Source organism: Heterodontus francisci, chromosome 12, assembly GCF_036365525.1.
Source record: "Heterodontus francisci isolate sHetFra1 chromosome 12, sHetFra1.hap1, whole genome shotgun sequence".
In the NCBI taxonomy this organism is placed as follows: domain Eukaryota; kingdom Metazoa; phylum Chordata; class Chondrichthyes; order Heterodontiformes; family Heterodontidae; genus Heterodontus; species Heterodontus francisci.
The window spans coordinates 38,335,788-38,357,444 of NC_090382.1; the positions used below are offsets into that span (position 1 = coordinate 38,335,788).

The 21,657-nt window shown below is 44.4% G+C and overlaps 1 protein-coding gene across 5 annotated transcripts in view; it reads left to right on the forward strand.

Moving 5' to 3' along the window:
• Positions 1 to 2,113: 2,113 nt before the first annotated feature.
• Positions 2,114 to 21,657, forward strand: part of LOC137375830 (hepatitis A virus cellular receptor 1 homolog) — a 57,301-nt gene continuing 37,757 nt past the window's right edge. For all 5 annotated transcript variants that reach the window (XM_068043356.1, XM_068043352.1, XM_068043351.1 and 2 more), the window contains exons 1-3: positions 2,114 to 2,210; positions 2,940 to 3,287; positions 13,216 to 13,299. In XM_068043356.1, the coding sequence (XP_067899457.1) occupies positions 2,156 to 2,210; positions 2,940 to 3,287; positions 13,216 to 13,299 (487 nt within the window). In that variant the 5' untranslated portion in view covers positions 2,114 to 2,155. The remainder of the gene's footprint in view (positions 2,211 to 2,939; positions 3,288 to 13,215; positions 13,300 to 21,657) is intronic.

A 21,657-nucleotide genomic window follows, 5' to 3' on the forward strand; every position in this document is an offset into this window, starting at 1 on the left:
ATTGGGCAGAGTCAGCATGGATTTACGAAAGTGAAATCATGCTTGACAAATCTACTGGAATTCTTCGAGGATGTAACTAGTAGATTTGATGAGGGGGAGCCAGTGGATGTGGTTTATTTCGACTTTCAGAAGGCTTTCGACAAAATATCTCATAAGAGATTAGCATGTAAAATTAAAGTGCATGGGATTGGGGATAGTGTATTGCGACGGATAGAAAATTGGTTGGCGGACAGGAAACAAAGAATAGGGATATATGGGTCTTTTTCCGAATGGCAAGCAGTGACTGGTGGGGTACCGCAGGGTTCAGTGTTAGGACCCCAGCTATTCACAATATACATTAGTGATTTAGATGAGGGAACTAAATGCAATATCTCCAAATTTGCAGATGACACAAACTGGGTGGGAGGGTGAATTGTGAGGAGGATGCAGAGAGGCTTCAGGGTGATTTGGACAAGTTGAGTGAGTGGGCTAATGCATGGCAGATGCAGTATAATGTGCATAAATGTGAGGTTATCCACTTTGGTCGCAAAAACAGGAAGGCAGATTATTATCTGAACGGCTATAAACTGAGAGAGGGGAATATGCAGCGAGACCTCGGTGTTCTCGTACACCAGTCGCTGAAGGTAAGCATGCAGGTGCAACAGGTGGTAAAAAAGGCAAATGGTATGTTGGCCTTCATAGCGAGAGGATTCGAGTACAGAAGCAGGGATGTCTTGCTGCAATTATACAGGGCCTTGGTGAGGCCACACCTGGAATATTGTGTGCAGTCTTGGTCTCTTTATCTGAGGAAGGATGTTCTTGCTATAGAGGGAGTGCAGCGAAGGTTTACCAGACTGATTCCTGGGATGGTGGGACTGACGTATGAGGAGAGATTGAGTCGGTTAGGATTATATTCGCTGCAGTTCAGAAGAGTGAGGGGGGGATCTCATAAAAATCTATAAAATTCTAACAGGACTTGACAGGGTATTTGCAGGAAGGAAGTTCCCGATGATGGGGGAGTCCAGAACCAGGGGTCATAGTCTAACGATACAGGTTAAACCTTTCAGGACTGAGATGAGGAGAAATTTCTTCACCCAGAGAGTGGTGAGCCTGTGGAATTCACTACCACAGAAAGCAGTTGAGGCCAAAACATTGTATGTTTTCAAGAAGGAGTTAGATATAGCTCTTGGGTCTAAAGGGATCAAAGGTATGGGGCGAAAGCAGGAACAGGCTACTGAGTTAGATGATCAGCCATGATCATAATGAATGGCGGAGCAGGCTCGAAGGGTCGAATGGCCTACTCCTGCTCCTATTTTCTATATTACTATGTTTTCTTTCTGCTTTTGGACAGCAGCTGTTTATCATTCTGCCATTCCCACCTCCTTTTGGCACATCTTTTATTTCTTTACTTGTTCCATTACCACTTTCTTTGGCCCTGCATCACGAACCCTTTTGTCATTTAATCTCTCCACTTTTATCACTCACTGACTCTCTTCGTTTTTGTCCCGTCTCCTTCCCCTTCTCCAATTAGAATACATACTTCAAAAGAGACACAAAATTACATGAGCCATCCAGAGCAGCGACCTGGCAATTAAGTCACTCTGCCCATCACTTGCCTACTTACCTACTGCTCCCCCAAACTGCTGCTGCATTCTTCAGCAAAAATTGGCTTTTTAAAGGCTTTAACTTTAATTTCCAAGTGCCATCACATTACTCCCATGTTGCATTTCATTTGTAATGAATTTGATAATAAGCCAACCCGTGAAAAATCCAACGGCTCAGAACGGCAGTGCAATGGTGGGTGCAAGTTTCAGCTTAGTAATACAATCCGACATAATTGACCTATTGTTATTCTTCCCCATTAAACCTGCAAACCCATAATAAAGGTACATAATATAGTGATTGAAAAAAAATTCTCTTGAAAGAAACTTGGAATTTAAATTAAGTTTGTTGTCGTTGTATATCGATGCTAATGCCAATGCAGAAAATATATGATTGATAAATACTTGCCTCTCACAGCGTTTGTACATTACTGGAAGTAGAACCCGTGAATGTGTAAAGGAAACTCTTACCACTCACGTCAGTACAGAAATAACATTAGAACCAGAAGTTCAACTCCAGCCACAAGATTTTGCAACAGCTACAATTCAGATACTTCCAGACTGCAGTGTCTAGCATGATGTTTGTTACTGGGGTTGTGACTCATATGGCTGTACTAATGGTTCTTTTAGGTAAGTTTCAGAATTTAAAAAAAATGAATTTTCTTACATTGTATCTTGTTAATGAGAATTCTTTTAATACAAGACGTAAGATGTGTGACTGACTGGCCTGAGAGGGGATACAGTACAAATTCACCAGAATGATAAGGAAGCGGGGAGGGGGGTTACTTCATGGGTTAAATAATGAGGATTCGGTTGCATTAACTGTGTTTGTATTTCTTTGAGTTTAAAATGTTGAGGGGTGATCTAATCATGGAATTTGAAAATGGAATTGATAGGATAAATATAGAGAAACCATTTTCTCTGGTGGGGAATTCAGAACAAGGGGACACAATGTTTAATGAGAGCTAGCCCATTTAGGAGCGAAATCAGGAAGAACTTTATCACATAAAGGGTAGTAGAAACCTGGAAGTCTTTCCCCAATGGTTCTGGATCCTGGGTAAATTGAAGTTTCCAAGACTGAGATTGATAGACTTTTGATAGACTTTTTTAGGTAAGGATACGGAGTTAAGCTGGGTAAATGGAATTGTTGTACAGATCAGCCGTGATCTCATTGAATAGTGGAGCAGGCTCGATGGCTGAATGTCCTACTCCTGTTCATATATTATTAGGTTCCTTCAACACACCAGCTGGTGACTGGTATAATTTTCTATGTACTGTGTCTGTCTGTTCATATTTAAATGCTTTCTCTGTCACTGCAATGAACACTGAATTATGACTATTTTTACTGGACTTTTTCAGGTCCAGTCACCTTTGTAACAGGATTGGAACTGCAAGGGGTCCTGGGACAGTCGATCACACTGCCGTGCAAATACTCTGTCAGAGATAATGGTAAAACTGAAATGTGCTGGGGCAGGGGACAGTGCCCTGTAATTGGCTGTTCAGATAAACTGATTATTACAAATGGGAACACTATTACTGAAATAAAATCCACAAAATACCATATTGACAGTAAAATAGAGGAAGGAGATGTATCGCTCACTGTGGACCATCTGCGTGCAGAAGACAGCGGCTGGTATTGCTGCCGTGTAGAGATTTCCGGTCTGTTTAATGATCAGAAAAATAATTTCAATCTCCTGGTTTTGGAGGGTAAGTAAGCTCAATGTTATCTATTCCTTGTATTTCTCTCATATAAATACCGATTCTAGATTGATTGTTGATATCTCTGTTTAATATAAATGTACACAGTGCAGAGTGGTGCAGTGTAATATACTCAGACAGCGGATCTGCTGGGATTCTATGGAAAAGAGCTTTTTCTATTATAGTGATTGTATGTGGGCACGTGAGATATTTTACACAACGCTCTGTCTCACTCAAACAGCTAGAGGTACAATCTGAATCCCCAGATTGACATTGCATTATCTGCTGAAAGTAGGGCAAGGTTTAAATGTTTGTGGCCGGCATTGATAGTATTGTTACCATCAGGTGAGGAGGGGCCGATGGTCTCCCGTCTTTTACCTCCTTGTTTGACCACAACAGTTTTATTTGTTTTTGAAGGGGATGTACTTGCTAATTCAGTGAGTGTTTTAACTGTTTACATGCTGTGATCATAAGAGGAACCAATTGGACAGGTTTTCTTGAGTTTAACAAAGAAAGAGGTTAGCTTTATTGTACTTAAACTGATCTAAGTAAAATAATAAAATACACTCTGGCTTTCACACATACACACACATACTGGAAGTTCACACACACACAGAAATAGATTACAGAGTGGGGAAGGCTAGATTAGTCAAATTAGAGTCCAGAGAAATAAAAGGGGTATACAGTCTGTGGAGGTTGGTGTCTCACTAGCTTCAGGCTGAAATGGTGGTCATGCGACTTTCCTTTGGTGGTCCTGAGGCTTCTGATTTGAAGATGTGGATGGCTGATTCAGTGGTTCTCCTGGAGACAGAGAGGCAGCTGATTTCCTTCAGGGAGTCTCTGTCTGCAGCAGGGGCATCCCTGGGTGTTCACAGTCAGCAAACAGGGCTCGAAATTGCAAGGTGAGTTGGAGAGAGAAAGGAAGGAAGGACACCATTCGGGCCTTCTCTTGTCAGTGTCTAGTTGCTTGACTCTACTGCAGAGAAATTATGAACTTATTCACATGAAGGGTGGGTCTGTCACATGACCATCACCCAGTGATTCAAGCATGGTGGTTACTAGTGTGTGTTCCCTCTTGCAATTTAATTAGTCCACATCTAGGAATTCCCATCTCACTGCTAGGGTCCCATTATTCAAGTGATCAGGTTTAAGTGGCTTGTCTCTACCAGTTGAATATTCAGGTAATGGCCTTGACGCCTCGTCAATGGGCACAGGATAGGTGGTTCACTCAGATTTCCCAGGTCATTGTTCTTGATGGGTCTGTGCAGACAGGCTGTCTCCATCTCAATGCATTGGAATGTGGAAAGTAGAGTGAAATTGGGTTGGCCATCTTGAGCTGCCAGCATCGAGTCATCTTTTATCAGTTTTTTTCAAAAAGTCAATTCAGGTTTCCAACTGGCAGATTGAAATCATCAGTCATCATAAAGCACATTTCTGTGAGGTATCAATTGTGTGTAACAATGCATTAGATGTACATAACATTATGCAGTATTTTCAAGTTATGCAATAATATTTACTTTTATATTAATATTTACAGTTACCTTTTGTGATGGACAATTTCTGATGACACTTCATTAATAGTCTTCATCTGAAGCTGTGTCTATGGTGCCATCCTTCCCCATAAAACACTGGTGCAGGTCCAGGGCTGCTCAAGAAGGCTTCTTAAAACCAATGGAGGCTATTAATTTATTTCCTTCTTGCTGGATTTTGCCCTATACTTTATCAGGTTTTGCTGGGTTTTGTTGAGTTTCTCTCCGTCAGTAGCTTTGTTTCATTGTTTTCGTTTGTTGCTGGCATTCAAATTATACCAGATAAAGGGATGAGGATGGGGATTCATTCAGGGATTCTGAATATAGTGCAGACTTGTGATGACGAAGTACATGATATGAGGAGCCAATGTTCATTATTTAGTAAACCCCTCACATGTACTTTAACATGACAGATATCTGTCTTCCCAGGTCGGACTGTAACAAAATTGTGCTGTCTGCTGCACAATGATCAACACAAAATGGGCTGAATTTTGTGCGGCCCGGAGGAGCGGGAATGGAGACCTGGGGAAGCTAAAACATTGGGAAGGATGCGCTCACTCGGAATCCCTATGTTGTGATGTCGGTTCCGGATTTTGTCAGTGGCGGGAAAGCTAGGAGATGGTGTCGCTGCCCTGACGCGGTGGGACTGCCATTTAAATTGCTGAACACCTCGTTTCAATACATTTGCATGGAAGTGATCACGATTTTATGGGGAGGGATTAAATTTTGTCAACAACACACAGGGATCACATGCTTTGTGATTCCTAGCTATTTAAAGGTGGTGGCACCGAGGCGAGGCCTTAGCTTCGCTGTGGGAAGGAAGCCAGAGGCAGCATTGGATAAGGGAAGAGGAGCGGAGGCCATTGTTGGCCTGTGGTGCTGTGCCCTCTGCCCGGTTGGGCTATTTCTCGGGTGCAAACGTTGTGTGGGCATAGTATCGGGCTGCCTGCCCAGTTGGACTATATCTCGGGTGCTGGAATCTCTGCAAGTGTGGGCACTGAGGGGCATTAGTGCGTATTCTGAGGGAGTAGCAAAGTGTAAGGTGCCAAGTCAAGTTCATCTCTGCAAGGACAGCATTCTGGAGGGTTACTGATCAGCTGGCATGGGTCTCATACAACCCGTCTTTGTGGACCTCCGTGCCGTGTAGCAGCGGCTCAGAGGGAAGGAGGGAGGGCCAGGATGCAGCCGCAGATGCAAAAGAGAACAGCAGCAGCCAACCATGCCAAGTAGGGTCTTCCTGTGCCAGACAGTGGAATGAACTTGACTGAGCTACCTCCAAATATCCAACTGGCAGTGCCAATGAAGACTGCAGCTCTCCATGGAGGATGTCACTGACTGATGCGCCATGCTGCAGGACGAGTTGCGACCCATGGGCTTCAGTGGATTCCCAATGCCTGTGACTCTGAAGATCACTGTGGCGCTCAACCTTTATGCCTCTGGCTTTTTCCAGGGTTTCACTGGAGACATGTGTGGCATCTCCCAGGCAACAGCCTGTTGCTGCATCAGGAGGTGATCAGTGCCCTGTTCAGGAGGGTTGGCAACTATGTGCGCCACTGGAACGACCATGACAGTCAGGTCGAGAGGACCATTGGGTTTGGGGCCATTGCTGGTTCCCCTGTTGTAAGGTGTCATTGACTGATGCATGTGGCCATCAAAGCAGCCACGACATCTACATACTTCGACAGTGCCATGTGCGACAGCTTTTCAGGCCTCCCATTCACCTTCAGGGATGGATTCTAGGCAAAAGGGCTACTCATTGAAGACATGGCTACTAATGCCTGTGAGGAACCCTCACAATGCAGCAAAGGAGAGTGTCAACACTTGTCATGGCTCCATCCGAGCGACCATCGAGCAGGCAGGCTATTGGGCTGTTGAAGATGAGATTCTGTTGCCTGGATCAATGCAGTTGAGGCCTGCAGTGTGCCCCAGTGGGAGTTTTGTGTATCGTGGTGGTCTGCTGTGCCCTGCACAATCTAGCACTGCAGAGGGGGGGAGGCCTTGCATGAAGAGGAGATGACTGATCACCAGTCCTCATCTGACGAGTATTTGGAGGAGGCTCCTGAGCTGGCACTACTGGATATTGATTCCCTTACAGCGGAGACCAGGGCCATTGAGGGGTGCGTAAGAGAAGCAAGAGACAATTTCATACATACCCACTTCCTGCCACCATGATGGGCTCTCAAAGTGAACTCAATAAAGACTCACCTCACTGTTTTCCATCTGTCATCTCCATTCTCTCTTGATTCCGTGCCTAGACCCAGCTGCACCTCTGGTACATCTGAAATGCTTATCAAATGTGGCCTGTTCCTACACTGGATCCCAGTGAGGAGGCAAGGTTGATAGCAGCATCTCCTAATTCAGGCATGAAAGAAAGAACGTTTTACAACAATGAATGTGAACTCTATTTACGACAAAAGTGCAGAAAACAATATAAAGGCATATGTAATGCATACAAGAAGTCCCAAGTGTGTCTAGGTGCTCTTCGTTATATATTTACAAATGTTTCTCTGAGGTGTGACCCCTGCGCTAGCAGCTGGGCTGGAGGCAGGCTGCTGATCAGGCTGCCCCGTGGCCTGGGATGACTTTGGCGGCTGTCCTCTGGGTGCCTGGGCCTGGAGGGCCCCAGCTGCCTGAGCGGTTTCTGCAGGACTCTCCACAGTTGTCATGGCTACTGGAGCTGGGCTCACTGGCAGAGGGGCTGAGGAGCCGCTTTCCACCCTCAGAGTGCCCTGAGGGGAGCCCCCAGCTGTGGAGGTCAGTCTCTGCTCTTCCCTTTTCAAGACTCACTTGAACCTCACTGCTGACTAGAGAAGGACGAGGACCTGGATAAGACCCCATGTACCTCATTCCTCTCTCACCTTGCCACTCCTGCATTGAGCTCATGGCCAAGGCGATGGTGTGCAGGGCTGTGTGTGTCTGTGAGATCTGGCTGTCCCCGAGGGTTGCCAACCTCTTGATAGAGGAAGCCATACGCTTACATGCCTGAGACATAGCAGCACTCATGGCATGGATGGACTCCTCCATTGTTTGCTCATGTCTGCGCATTGCCTTTGGCAGCTCAGCCAGATGTTGCCTTATCTCGGTCTGAAGCATGCTGTGTGCTGTCAACACCAGAAGTTCGTCATCAACCAGGGGCTCAGCATGGACCTAGCCATCCACTGTTCTCCGACTGTCAGTGGCTTCAGCTGTCATAGCCTTCATTAGCTGCTCGGGCATATGTGTGATGCTCTCACTAGCTTGTGATCCTGAATCTAAGCCTGAATGCATACCCACTGAGGTGAAAGTATCTATGCTGTGGAAGGTGCAGGAGAATGATGTGACAATGCATCCTCTGACTGCTCCTCCTCCTGGGTGAGCAATGGCTGTTAGTAGAACAGGGCTATCTTCATGGCTGCTGACTCCACTGCAACACACACTAATACCAGGAGAGGCCTCTTGAGTTGGATACCTGAGGATCCAATGTTGTGTCTTCAGCCTTAACAGAAGTGTGCTATGCAGCTTTGCAACAATGAATGAGTGTGTGTAAAAGCACAATAGCTGTGCGTCCAATGATGCCTCTGAGAGGGTGCAGCTGTTTGCAACTTAGTTTAGTATTGTGTTTGAAATCTATGCAAAAATGAGCAGCATACTCGCCTTCACTTCGATCATGACACTTGTGCATTTGTTCCTTATGTGCAGCCAGATGCAAAGGACCTGGGTGACTGCATTGATTCAATTAGTGAGCTCCCTCCATACACCTACCAGCTGTCTTTTACTGGAAGGTGGATTTTAGCTACAAATAGGACCATCCTCCTTTGGTGCAGCGACTGCAAAAGAACCTTCAACATCAAAGGGAGCCTGTTGCCCATTTATGCCATTGTGAACATTTAGTTCATTTTTCTGCCATCACCATGACATGTTACGGAGATGGAAATAGACAGTCTTGTGATGGCATAAATATGAGAACGGAAGCTCATCTTGGGGTCAAATGTGACACCAAGGTTGGAAACAGACTGTTGCCAGAGAGAGGGATGGAGTCAGTTGTTAGGGACTGGAGTTTGGAGCAGGGATCGAGAACGATGGCTTCAGTCTTCCCAATATTTTCTTGCTCTTCCGGTACTGGATGTCAGATAAGCAGTCTGGTAGTTTAGCAATTAAGCTTGAGCGATTAATTTTCACAAGTTATCAAATTCACTGCTCTGTTAAATGACATTCAAAAGTCTAGATCAGTGTTAAAATAGCATCAATCAGAAAATGGAGTTTGTGTCTCAGTTTTTGATTCATAAGTACATTCCTCCTTTTGTACCCTCCTCCAGGCAAATGTGGGCAATGATATAGAAAAGAGTTTTGTTTAAATGTTGAGCTTTTAAAGCTAAGGGTATTCACTCAAGTTTAAAATAAAAGCACTGAGACAAAGGGCTGAATTTTACCAGCCCCTCGACACCGGAGGTTGTGGCGGGGGGGCCCATAAAATACTTGTGGGAGCGGCCCGCCATGACCCCTGATGCCGCATTTTACCAGTGGCGGCGAGGCCTCAGTCAGGCCCCCCGAATCGCTCGGCGGTGGGACCTGCATTTAAATATTAAAATCAATGCAAATAAATTCATATCTGCTTACCTTGTCCTGGCGGCTGTCCCACGCCGATATTACGGCCGCTGGCCACAACTCACGCACCTTCGAACTCTGTTCGGAGTTCCAAGGTGAGACACTGGTGGGGAGGGGGGAGCAGTGAAATTATCAGGGCGGGCGGGGGTGCGCGAAAACATTTTTTCTTGGTTGTGGGGATGGTGGGAAGGCATTGAAGAGCAAATGTGAAGAGATTGGGGGATAAGTTCTGGGTGGGAATAAAGATAATGTTCCTGATAAAAGCCGACAAAAAAACATTGGGGGTGTTGGGAAAGGGCCTCCAGCTTTTAATTATGTTTTTTAAACAAAATCCAAAGTCATGTTCCTTTAAAAATGCAAATCTTTGTTAAGGGCTTGAAGCCCTTTAAAAATGGCACCGCGACTGCACAGTGGTGCCGGGCGCCGTTGCTGGGGACGGAGCGGCCGCACCCTCTACGTCACTGGGGGCGGCCGCTCTGCCCCCTCCATTTAAATGAGCCCCCGCGCGAAATATCACAGGGGCTCAGCGACTTCAAAGCATGCTGCCACGATGTGCTGCACTCTAATAAAATTCAGCCTAAAGAATGGTTAATATGTTTAAATGAGAAAAGTTTTGAAGTTTGTTCCCCAACACCATAACAATTTATTCGCCTGTTAATTGGCTATTTGATAAACACCCCGCCTATCGTGTTAGAAAATCTCTGCTCCTGGGCACCCAGCAGGGAGTATCAGATAGGCCTTCCCTATTATTTTGTGAACATAGGCAGATGAAAACAGAGACAGAGACATACATTGACAGGTTGTTTTGCAAAGAGAAAACTGAGGGCTTTCACAGAGACTTAGAAGTTAGGATACAACTTATTTCGAACAAACAAGATGATCTACTAATGGATAGCATAGAGTATTGTTTATTTTGTGTTACAGTGAGGCGTTCCCAGTAAGAGGTAGAAATAGTGCTGAGAGCCCATCCTAGTGATTTAAATGAAGATGTCCCTGAAGTATTTGCGAGTGTCAGCACTGGTTCAATCGAACAGATGATCATCCTGCCACAAAACACACTTCCAGTGGTAATCCCATCGGAGAAGAAAATATAGTTTAGGTAGTTGCTGCCAGGCCTCTGCCAATCATTTGTAACCATTAATTTAGTTTCAGATCATTGATAGCTGGGTGATAGGAACATAGGAGCAGGAGTAGGCCATCGAGCCTACCCTGCCATTCAATATGATTATGGGTGATCATACACTTCAATGCCTTTTTCCCACACAATCCTCATATCCCCTTATGTCATTTGTATTTAGAAGTCTGTCAATGTCTGCTTTAAACATACTCAATGACTGAGCTTCCACAGTATCTGGGGTAGAGAATTCCAAAGATTCACAAACCTCTGAGTAAAGAAATTTCTCCTCATCTCTGTCCTAAGTGGCTTCCCCCTTATTTTGAAATTGTGCCCCCCTGGTTCTAGACTCCCCAACCAGGGGAAACATCTTAGCTGCATCTACCCTGTCTATCCCTTTAAGTGTTTTGTAGGTTTCGATGAGATCACCTCTCATTCTTCGAAACCTAGTTTCCCCAATCTCTCTTCATAGGACAGTCCCAATATCCCGGAAACAAGTCTTCTGAACTTTCGTTGCACTCCCTCTATGGCAATAATATCCTTCCTAAGGTAAGGGGACCAAAACTGCACACACTGCTCCAAGTGTGGTCTAACCAAGGTTATAAACAATTGAAGCAATACTTCACTACTGCTGTACTCAAATCCTCTTGCGATAAAGGCTAATATATCAATAGCTTTCCTATTGCACAAGATAGGAGCTCCCGGTATTGGGGGTAATGTATTAGCATGGATTGAAGATTGGTTAACTCACAGAAGACAGAGAGTCGGGATTAATGGGCCTTTTTCAGGTTGGAAAGATGTAACTAGTGAAGTGCCACAAGGATCAGTCCTAGGGTCTCAATTATTTACTATCTATATGAATGACTTGGAGGAGGGGGAAGAGTGTGATATATCTATATTTGCTGACAATACAAAAATAGGTGGGAGGCCATATTATGATGAGGACATAAGGAATCTGCAAGGGGATATAGATAGGTTGAGTGAGTGGGCAAAAACTTGGCAGATGGAGTTTAATGTAGGAAAGTGTGAGGTCATGCACTTTGGTAGGAAGAATCAAAAGGCAGGCTATGATTTAAATGGAGAGAGACTTCAAAAAAGTGCAGCACAGACGGATCTGAGTGTTCTTGTGCATGAAACACAAAAAGTTAGCATGCAGGTGCAGCAAGTAATGAAGAAGGCAAATGAAATTTTGGCCTATATTGCTAGGGGGTTGGAATTTAAAAATAGTCTTGTTACAACTGTACAGGGTGTTAGTGAGGCCGCACCTGGAGTACTGAGTACAGTTTTGGTCCCTGTATTTAATAAAGGATATATTGGCATTAGAGGCAGTTCAAAAGAGATTCTCTAGGCTGATTCCTGGGAAGAAGAGGTTGACTTATCAAGAATGGCTAAACAGGTTAGGCCTTTATTCATTAGAGTTTAGACGAATGAAGGGTGATCTTATTGAAAGGTACAGGATTCTGAGGGGGCTTGACAGGGTAGATGTTGAGAAGATGTTTCCACTAGTGAGGGAATCTCGAACTAGGGGACATAGTTACAGAATAAGGGACACTCATTTAAAACTGAGATGTGAAGGAATTTCTTCTCTTAGAGGGTAGTGAATGTCTGGAATTCTCTACCCCAGAGAGTTGTGGAGGCTAGATCACTGAATGTATTTAAAGAGGAGGTAGATAGATTTTTGAAATATCGAGGAGTTGAGGGCTATGAGGAGATGGCGTGAAACAAGAATTGTGGTCTGGGGCCGATCAGCCATGATCTTATTGAATGATGGGGCAGGCTTGAGGGGCCGAATGGTCTACTCTGGCTCCTATTTCTTATGTTATGTAATTGCTTGCTGTAACTGCATGTTAGCTTTCAGTGACTTTTTGACAAGGACACCCAGTTCCCTTTGTATATCTACACTTTCTAATTTCTTAACATTTAAGAAATACTCTGCACATCTACTCCTCCTACCAACGTGGATAACCTCACATTTTCCTCATTATATTCCATCTGCCACATTCATGTTCACTCACTAAGTCTGTCCAAATCCCCTTGAAGCCGCTTTGTATCTTCCTCACAACGTTCGTTCCCACCTAGTTTTGTGTCATCTGCAAACTTGGAAATACTACATTTGGTCTCCACATCCGAATTGTTGATATGCTTGGCGATGGTTGGTATCCTGTTCCTCTACCTCGCAATTAGGGTTTGCTCCATGATAGACTGCTGGGGTGAAAGTGTAAATTCTGTGCTGCCAGAATGGTCTTTAGTGAATTACTTTGGGAAGTCTCAATCCAGTTTCTTGTCCACAGCACAAACCAGTTTCGAATTGACAAATAGTATTCCATTTTACTGAGCATGAAATTCACAACTTCTTGTCTACAGAAATGCACCTGCCAAAAACAACATATAAACCTAAGAAAGCAGAGAACAACAGGATATGCTCCATGGTTTTGGGTTTAATTGTCTTCCTCATCTTGAGCATGTTGTCAGAACGAGACTCCAACTGGAGACAAGTATCTGCTGCAAATAGAGGAATACGAATAAGATGCTGATTTACCTTACTCTTCCACATGTCTGTGTGGCTATCTTAACAGTAGCATTGATATATACTTGCAAGTGGCTTGCTGCCTATAGCCTGGGTGATGCAATGTGTGGCTAAGCACGGAGTGAGAATGACTAATGTTTTCATCACTGTGAGCACAAGAAAGTAATACTTTTTCTGTTACAGGAAGCAGCACACCGCCTCCTTCAATCTCTGGTGTGCCTTTTACCACAGACCGCAGTAACTTCATCACTTCAAATGGAACTAAAGGTCAGTCTACTAGTTCCAGATATTACAAGTTATCGTCTAATCCCTAATATAAAAGTATTTTATATTCATTTGCCTAGATAGTGAATAATCTGACTATAGATGATCAAGGTAGCCAAGGGTATGCCTTAAAAAATTTGTTTTCACCTAAATGTTTACATTTAGAATCTTATGAAATATTCTGGTTTTAAATTAGGCCAAATTATTGCAAAAGGATGGGAGGGAACATTTGTGGTTAACATGGGTAGAAATGTTGGGCTGAATTTTACAGCCCCCCCCCCCCCCCCCCCCCAATGTCAGGGGTGATGGTTGTGGTTGGGGGAACCGGAAAATGCCTCTAGCAGAGACTCGCCATGGGCCTTGATACCTGGAAGGCCCGGCCCGATATTGCCGGTGGCGGTGAGGCCTCAGTGACGGGAGCGCCATTAACATAAGCAAATAAATTTAAATGAAGAAATTAATGAAACTTATGGTCCTGCCATCTGTCCTGGAGCAATATTGGTGCAGATGGCTGGCACTCCTGCGCCTTCGGACCCCTATCCGAGAATCCCAGGCGAACACTGGTGGGATTGGGGGAGCAGGTAAGTTCTTCAGTGGGGAGGGGGAAGGGGTGGAGCGGCGTCAGAGTCCTTTCATTGGTGTAGGGGATGGTGGGAATGGGTAAAGTTTAAAATTTATGAACTTTGGGGGTAGTAAGGTCAGATGCACAAGGTAAGTGTTTTGGGGGCGGGGGAGAGGGCTGGTAATTAATTTGATGGTTATTGGGCGGGGTGGGGGCGTGGGTCAACATCAGTTTATTTAATTTTTCAAAATCAATGTCGCTTTAAATATTTAGATTGCAATGTAGGTCTCGAAGCCCTTTAAAAATGACATCAGCGCCTGTGCAATAGTGGCTGATGCCATTGCCGTGACGGACAGCCTGCACCCTCCGCGTTATCGGGGTGGGCGGTCCATCCCGGCCATTTAAATGAGCTGCCGTGCTGAATACCGCGGCGGTCCCGCGACATGCGGTCCGCATGGGCGGACCGCCATTGTTTACGTCCACCGTTAAATGTAAAGTGCAACCTGTTATGTGAATTTACTTTGTGATAGTCCGTGAGATATCTTTAGAAAAAGGAAACCGCTTTCTTGGAGTTTAGTCAGGAGCAGTTTCTGCCAATTTAAAGTTGCAGTTTGGAGTTTTGATTCGACAAACTGCAGCCTAACATCTGGTAATTGGTGCTAATTTGGTTCATTATCAATCGTTCTATTCATTGATAAGACATTGACATTGAATTAGCTTTGCTTGCCTGGGCAGTGCCAGGGTTGTTACAATTGCCTCAATGCCTCGGGGACAGGGAAGAGAAAGTAGGCCAGGGTTCCCTCTCCTGATCATTATTCAGTGACCTAAGCTGAAAGTCTATTTGTGGACACCGGTTAACAGATCTGGTACAGTGAAATTAACTTTGTTCTGAAGAAGGGTCACTGACCTGAAACATTAACTCTGCTTTTCTCTCCAGACCTGACAGACCTGCTGAGTTTTTCCAGCACTTTCTGTTCTTATTTCTAACTTTGTCTATGTTTGATGTGGAAATTCAGTCCTTTGATGTGTTTTATGCATTTCAGTAGTTAGATTTTGAATGGAACTCTTAAGTTATTAATAACATGCAGAGAATTTTTGTTGGCTACAAATACTCCATTTATGAAATGCAGCAGGTATAATTTCACAACTGTGTACCAGTCCCATGCAAAAAGATATGCTGACTGAGAGGAGACCTCAAAAAGGTATATCACAAACAGAATAAAACTGAGATGAAGTAAATAATCTGGTTTTTAAATCTGTATCTAATCCTTGATCTTGGTAAACACATCAGACCCACTGAGACTCTTAACATAGTCCACCCAAGCTACTAAAAGCACACGTAAATAACATGTTACAGTTAATTCCATTGGATGGTTCGTACAGGTCAGAGACACGCGTGTCACTCATCCAGTTGGTGTGGACAGTTTTAAGGCCCTTGCCCATGTTTATTGATTAAGTCAGTGCAGATTAGTCCCTCCCCCTCCCCTCCACCCCCCACCCACACAGCAACATTCCAAGGTGCTCGTACCTGTTGTTGCTGTAAACCAAAGCAATTGAATATGGCTGCCTGCTATTGGTGTGAATTCCCAATGGGATGAGAAATTCTCCTGCACATTATTCAACTGCTTTCAATTGTGTCTGCGTGGGTTTCCTCCGGGTGCTCCGGTTTCCTCCCACATGCCAAAGACTTGCAGGTTGATAGGTTAATTGGCCATTAGCAATTGCCCCTAGTATAGGTAGGTGGTAGGGAAATATAGGGACATGTGGGGATGTGGTAGGAATATGGAATTAGTGTAGGATTAGTATAAATGGGTGGTTGATGGTCGGCACAGACTCGGTGGGCCGAAGGGCCTGTTTCAGTGCTGTATCTCTAAACTAATTGCCTTCAGTTGCAGTACTGGTCAACAATCAGACTTGGGTAGAAACTACAGAACAAGAGCTAGAAGGAGCAGTACCTGGGAATGGTGCTCATCGGGGATGGGGGAAAGAAGATCATTTTCTACAACAGTGACTACACTTCAAAAGAAAGTACTTCAATGTCTGCAAAGCACTTTGAGGCATGCAGTGGTCATGAACAGTGCTTTATCAATGCCAGTCTTTTTTCGTCGCTAAGAGGAAGGGAAGGGAAGGTGATGCTGAAGGGAAGGAGAATGCCAGAATTTATTTTTTGTTCAGTTGGGTGTCTGATGCTTGCAGAAATTCATCGTCTTGTTTAAGACTGTCCAAATCAAGCAACTTGGAAATCTAAAGCCTCCTGTTTGCCCAATATGGAGTTCACATTGTAGGAATGTGGCTGTAGAGATGGAAGGCTTCAACCTACACCGATTGCCATTGAGTACCTTGGAGGGGTGTCAGCCTCACTCATAGGTAAAGCCCCTCACATGATTATCTCTAGCAAAACATTCCACTTAGTCAAGTCCAAAGAGCTTTGGGATAGAATCAAGGCATAGGAGCTTCAAGTATGCACAGGAGTACTGCTGAATTTTAACCAGTGCTAACTAGTCTGATATTGGGCTCCAGACACCCATCACTGGCTGCTTAATCCAGATCCTCGTGATGGACTGCTGCAATGAGACACGCTGGCTATGAGGCTCAGCCTTTCTCTAGGTACTCAGGGATAGGTCAGTGTGATGGAATATTCTCCACTTGCCTGGATGAGTGCAGCTCCAACAACACTCAAGAAACTCGACACCGTCCAGGACAAAACAGTCTGCTCAATTGGCAACGCTCCATCACCTTAAACATCCACTCCTTCCACCACTGGCACAATGTGGCTGCAGTGTATACTGTCTACAAAATGCACGCAGCTCACTAAGGCTTCTTTGACGGCACCTCCCAAACCCACAACCTTAACCACTAGAAGGACAAGTGCATGGGCACAGTGCCACCTTCGAGTTCCCCACCAAGTCACGCACTATTCTGACTTGGACATATATCTCTGTTTCTTCATCAGCACTGGAACAAGATCCTGGCGCTCCCTACCTAGCAGCACTATGAGAGGGCATTCAACACAAAGAGAGCAACGGTTCATAACCACATTCTCAGGGGCAACTAGGATGGGTAATAGATGCTCAAGAAGAATAAGTAAAATAAAACCAAGTGCAGGTTCCTTCTTCCTCCAGGGTATTTCGTGAAAGGCCGTTGGAGACTGCAACTTTCCCTCCCTGTAGCTGCTTACTCATTGTTACCATAAATTTTCTTACTGAGTATGTGCTGTTCAACTTCCACATTGCTTCGGTGGTCAGCAATAATGCTGCTTTAGCTTCTGCTGCAAAAATGAAATGCAAATACTTATCATATTTCCAAGAAAAACTGATGTACAAATTCGATTCTGTGCATTTTAATGTGAGTGACTCATATACTAGTGCAAGTTCAAAATGAAATTTTCAATGAAAATGGTTCTCTTAAAAATAAAGGAACAATTTATGTTATAAATAGTTTACATGGATAGATTTAAACTATATTTTGATTTTAACAGACCTCTAATTAATAATTAACATAATTTTTAAAAATGAATCTCTGATGAGTTTATCCTCTCCATTGAAATGTTTACAAGGTCTCCCTGGTGGATGGGCTGGTAATATAGCTGAGCCATACCAGTTAAGAAAGTCTCAGATATGATTGCTGGTCAGGAGGATGAACCCAGCAGTTTGCTACGATTGGCTGCAGCAACTTGGGCTATGGATAGAGTTGCTAGCTTTGGTTGAATATATTCCTGGATGTTTCAGCACATGGTTTCCTGTGTCCAATTGCCCTGCACTCACCTTTAGTCGACCAACACATCCATCTTCATGGCACATTGCCACCTTATGTCAATTGGAAAATGAAAGCACTCTTCATTATCCAATTGGATGATTCTCAACTTCAGTCAAATGGCTATTTTCCCCCCCCCATTTTTTAAATAAGTCAAAGTGGAGGAGCATTTATTGTTGTTTTTCAAGAAAATCTGACAACCAATTTGTGAATAGTCTTAAATGAATTAACAGCTAATCTGTTTTTTGGTGCTAGTTGAGGGATAAATGTTGGAAGGACAGCAGGAGAGGCTTATCTTAAGAGGTGGCATAGCATCTTTTACACCTGCCTTAAGAAGCAGCTAGAGCCTCAGTTTAATCTTTCACTCAAAAGTCTAACAATTGTCATGAGTAGATGTGAACCCCCTTCTCAGGCAAACCATCCACCTGCCAAGATGGAGGCACACATGATTTCGCCACATGAACATTAAAACTTATAATTGCAAGCCCCTGACTGTAAAGACATTACCATGGTAACTGACAGTGTTGGAACAAGGGACAAAGGGCCATGCCCTGACTCATTCAACCAACAATGAACTTTTGATTATCAGACGCTGAAGGTGCGGGGAGCTAGCATTCCAGAGACTGCCAAGGTACAATCCAGAAACCTGTCAAGAGAGACTGTTCCAAAATGGAGCTAGTCACATGACTAACCTGCTAGGCAACCTGGGAGTTTTTTGAATTTGATCTCCCAACAAAGGACTTGGAACAGAGAGAATGCTGTGTGCTCATGGACTGAGAACATCACCTCTCCTGTCTGCCTGCCTCCATCTCTTTCCCACGGAACTGAATCTTGTGAAGACATGTAAACTCAAAGAAAGAACAGTCTCCTATGTGAACAAGGTTTAAGACGAATATTGGGCCCCAACGAAATGCAAAACTATATCTTCAATCAAGGACTACAGCAAGTTCGAGAAACAGTAACAAGATATTGCCTCAAACTGTTCTGCTTATATTTTCTTCTGCTCTTTTCTGTCCCTATTTGCATGTGTGTATCCCTTGTGCATGCTTGCATGGGTGTGTCGTATATCTGTGGGTGTGAACTGTATTAGAATTTAAGTTTTAATAAAATTTCATCTTTCTTTGCTAAACCACAGAAAGCCTGTATGAATTGGTTTCCTTGTCTTATAATTGGAAAACTGTGAACAAGGATTCACAAAAAGGGGAGTTCAAAACACAGTATGTTTAAAATTAAACCCTGTTACAATAAGACCAGGTGAAGATAGTAACCGACCCCTAGACACCTTTCGCACCTGATTGCAACAGAACTTGGGTGCTACAGTCCAGGATTTTACCCACAGACAACGAGTGAAATTGGAAGTGAGAAGCCAAATTGTACCCAATCAAAAAGAGCAAATCTATACAGGTTTTCTTGTGGTTGTGTGTGATTGAGTACTAACATGTCTGCAACTGAAGCGAGTAGCTCTCCAAGCCAAGGTGAAGTAACTTGGGATAAGTTAAAAGCACTGTCTATGGAGGAGTTGATAAAAATGGCTGAGCAGTGTGGGATCACTGTACGCGGCAAGGCTAGGAAGTCTGAACTCCTAAGGCTAGTGGCCAACCATTTTTCCCTTGAATCTGAAGAAGCAGAAGCAGTGTTAGAAGCAGACTCTGACAGGGTATTGTTAGCAAAGATACACTTGGAACAAAGGAAACTTGAATTTGAGGAAAAAGAGAGGGAGAAAGAAAGGGTCTTCCAAAAAGAACGTGAAGAAAATGAAAGGCAGGAGAGAGAGAGAGAGAGAAAGAATATTCTGGAAAGAATGTGAAGAATGAGAGTTGAAATGGTTTGCATTATCTAGGGGGCGACAGAGTAACCCGAGTGAAAGCATGGTCAATATGGAGGAGCAGAATTCAGGACTGGGTACAAGATTGCAAAAACTCGCGCAACTAATTCCAAAGTTCAATAAGGAAGATGTGGAAACATTTTCGTGTCCTTCGAGAAACTGGCAAGGCAACTAAAATGGCCATCTGAGACCTGGTCTCTTTTACTGCAAAGCAAACTAACTGGAAAAGCCCATGAGGTTTATCCCCTGATGCTAAATGAGAGTTCATCAAATTATGAACGGACCAAAAATGCTATCCTCGGGGCATATGAATTAGTACCAGAAGCCTACTGCTCAAAAAGCAAGCCAATCAAACTTATCTGGAGTTTGAAAAAAGCAAGCTTTTGACCGGTGGCTGAAGGCTTTAAAAATACTGCTCATCTATGAGACTCTCAGAGAAGTAATCCTGTTAGAGGAATTTAAAAACTCTCTCCCATTCTCAATAAAAACCCATGTCGAGGAGCAATAGGTTCAGGGAGCCCGGCAAGCAGCCGTTCTAGCCGATGAGTTTGCTTTAATTTATGTCGATTTCCCAGGGGAGAACCTTTCCTAATCACCCCCACGAATTCGAAAAGGACAAAGAGGGAAGGTGTTATCTGCCCAGGCAGTCCTGGAAGAGAAAGGAAAGCAAGAGATACAGGGGGCCCTCCTCCAGCCAAAAACGAAGGTGCTGTGAGCAAGAGTAAGACCCCCGGAGACCTGTGTGCTTCCATTGTAATAAGGCAGGGCATTTAAAAGCTGACTGCTGGAAACTAAAGAGGAAACTGGTAGGGTTAATCAGGGTACATCTGCTCAGTGCAGATGGGACCCTGATGAAAAACACAGAACAAGCTGTGGCTTTAACTGCAGGAAGCTTACTACAGCCAGTGCAGGAAAAGTTAATAGGATTCCTGAAGGTTATCAGGGTTTTTTATTTGAAGGGAAAGTAACCCTTGAGTAGGGCAAGCAAGCCCATAGTGATTCTCAAGGACACGGGCCACCAAATCCCTTTTACAGGGAAAAGGCCTAACCATTCCCCCAGATAGTGTAATGAACACCAGAATGGTGGTGAACGGTACTAGAGGGTAGCGTATGTCGGTACATGTACACCAAGTGCAACAGGAGTGCGACCTAGTTTCGCGACTGGTAATTGTAGGGGTTATTCCTAGTTTTCCTGTGGACAGGGTTGACCTCCTAGGTAATGATCTGGCAGGGGTGAAGGTGATAGCCCCCCAGCAGTGAAAGAAAGACCACAGGAAGTGAGAGAGATAGGGCCGTGGCAGGAGACAGTCTCCTGCAGAGTTCCTGAATATATAGTGGGTCAGGCCATGATCAAACCAGCTCCCCGAGAGGAGACTGCATTGACACTGCAGGCAAATAACCATGAGGTCTGCCTGTCCGAGACTTTCTTTGGAAAGTTAGGAAACCCAGGGAATGAATTAAATGGATTTTCCCTAGGTGAGGCTCAGCAAACCGACCCAGTATTGTGAGAGTTAGCACAGGCTGCCTAGTCTGAAAGTGAAGCAGAGGGAGTTCCTGATTGCTACTATTTAAAAAGTGAGGTAATGATGAGGAAATGGAGTTCTCCTCACAGATCTGAGGGCAAGGAGTGGACAGTAGTTCACCAGTTAGTGGTGCCACAGAGGTACCAGGGAGAAATATTGAGACTACAGTAGCTGTACAGGAAAGACCAAAGCCCGCATAAGACAGCAGTTTGAACGTGCAGGTGGTGGTGTTCCCATGGATCTGCTGCCCTTGTCCTGCTAGGTGGTAGAGGTTCCGGGTTTGGAAGGTGCTGTCGAAGGAGCCTTGGTGAGTTGCTGCAGTGCATCTTGTAGGTGGTATACACTGCTGCCACTGTGCATCGGCGGTGGAGGGAGTGAATGTTGAAGGTGATGGATTGGGTGCCAATCAAGCGGACTGCTTTGTCCTGGATGGGGTTGAGTTTCTTGAGTGTAGTTGGAGCTGCACCCATCCAGGCAAGTGGAGAGTATTCCATCACACTCCTGACTTGTGCCTTGTAGATTATGGACAGGCTTTGGGGAGTCAGGAGGTGAGTTACTCTCTGCAGAATTCCCAGCCTCTGACCTGCTGTTGTAGCCACAACATTTATGTTCTGCTCCAGTTCAGTTTCTGGTCAATGGTGATCCTCAGGATGTTGACAATGGGGGATTCAGCGATGGTAATGGCATTGAGCGTCAAG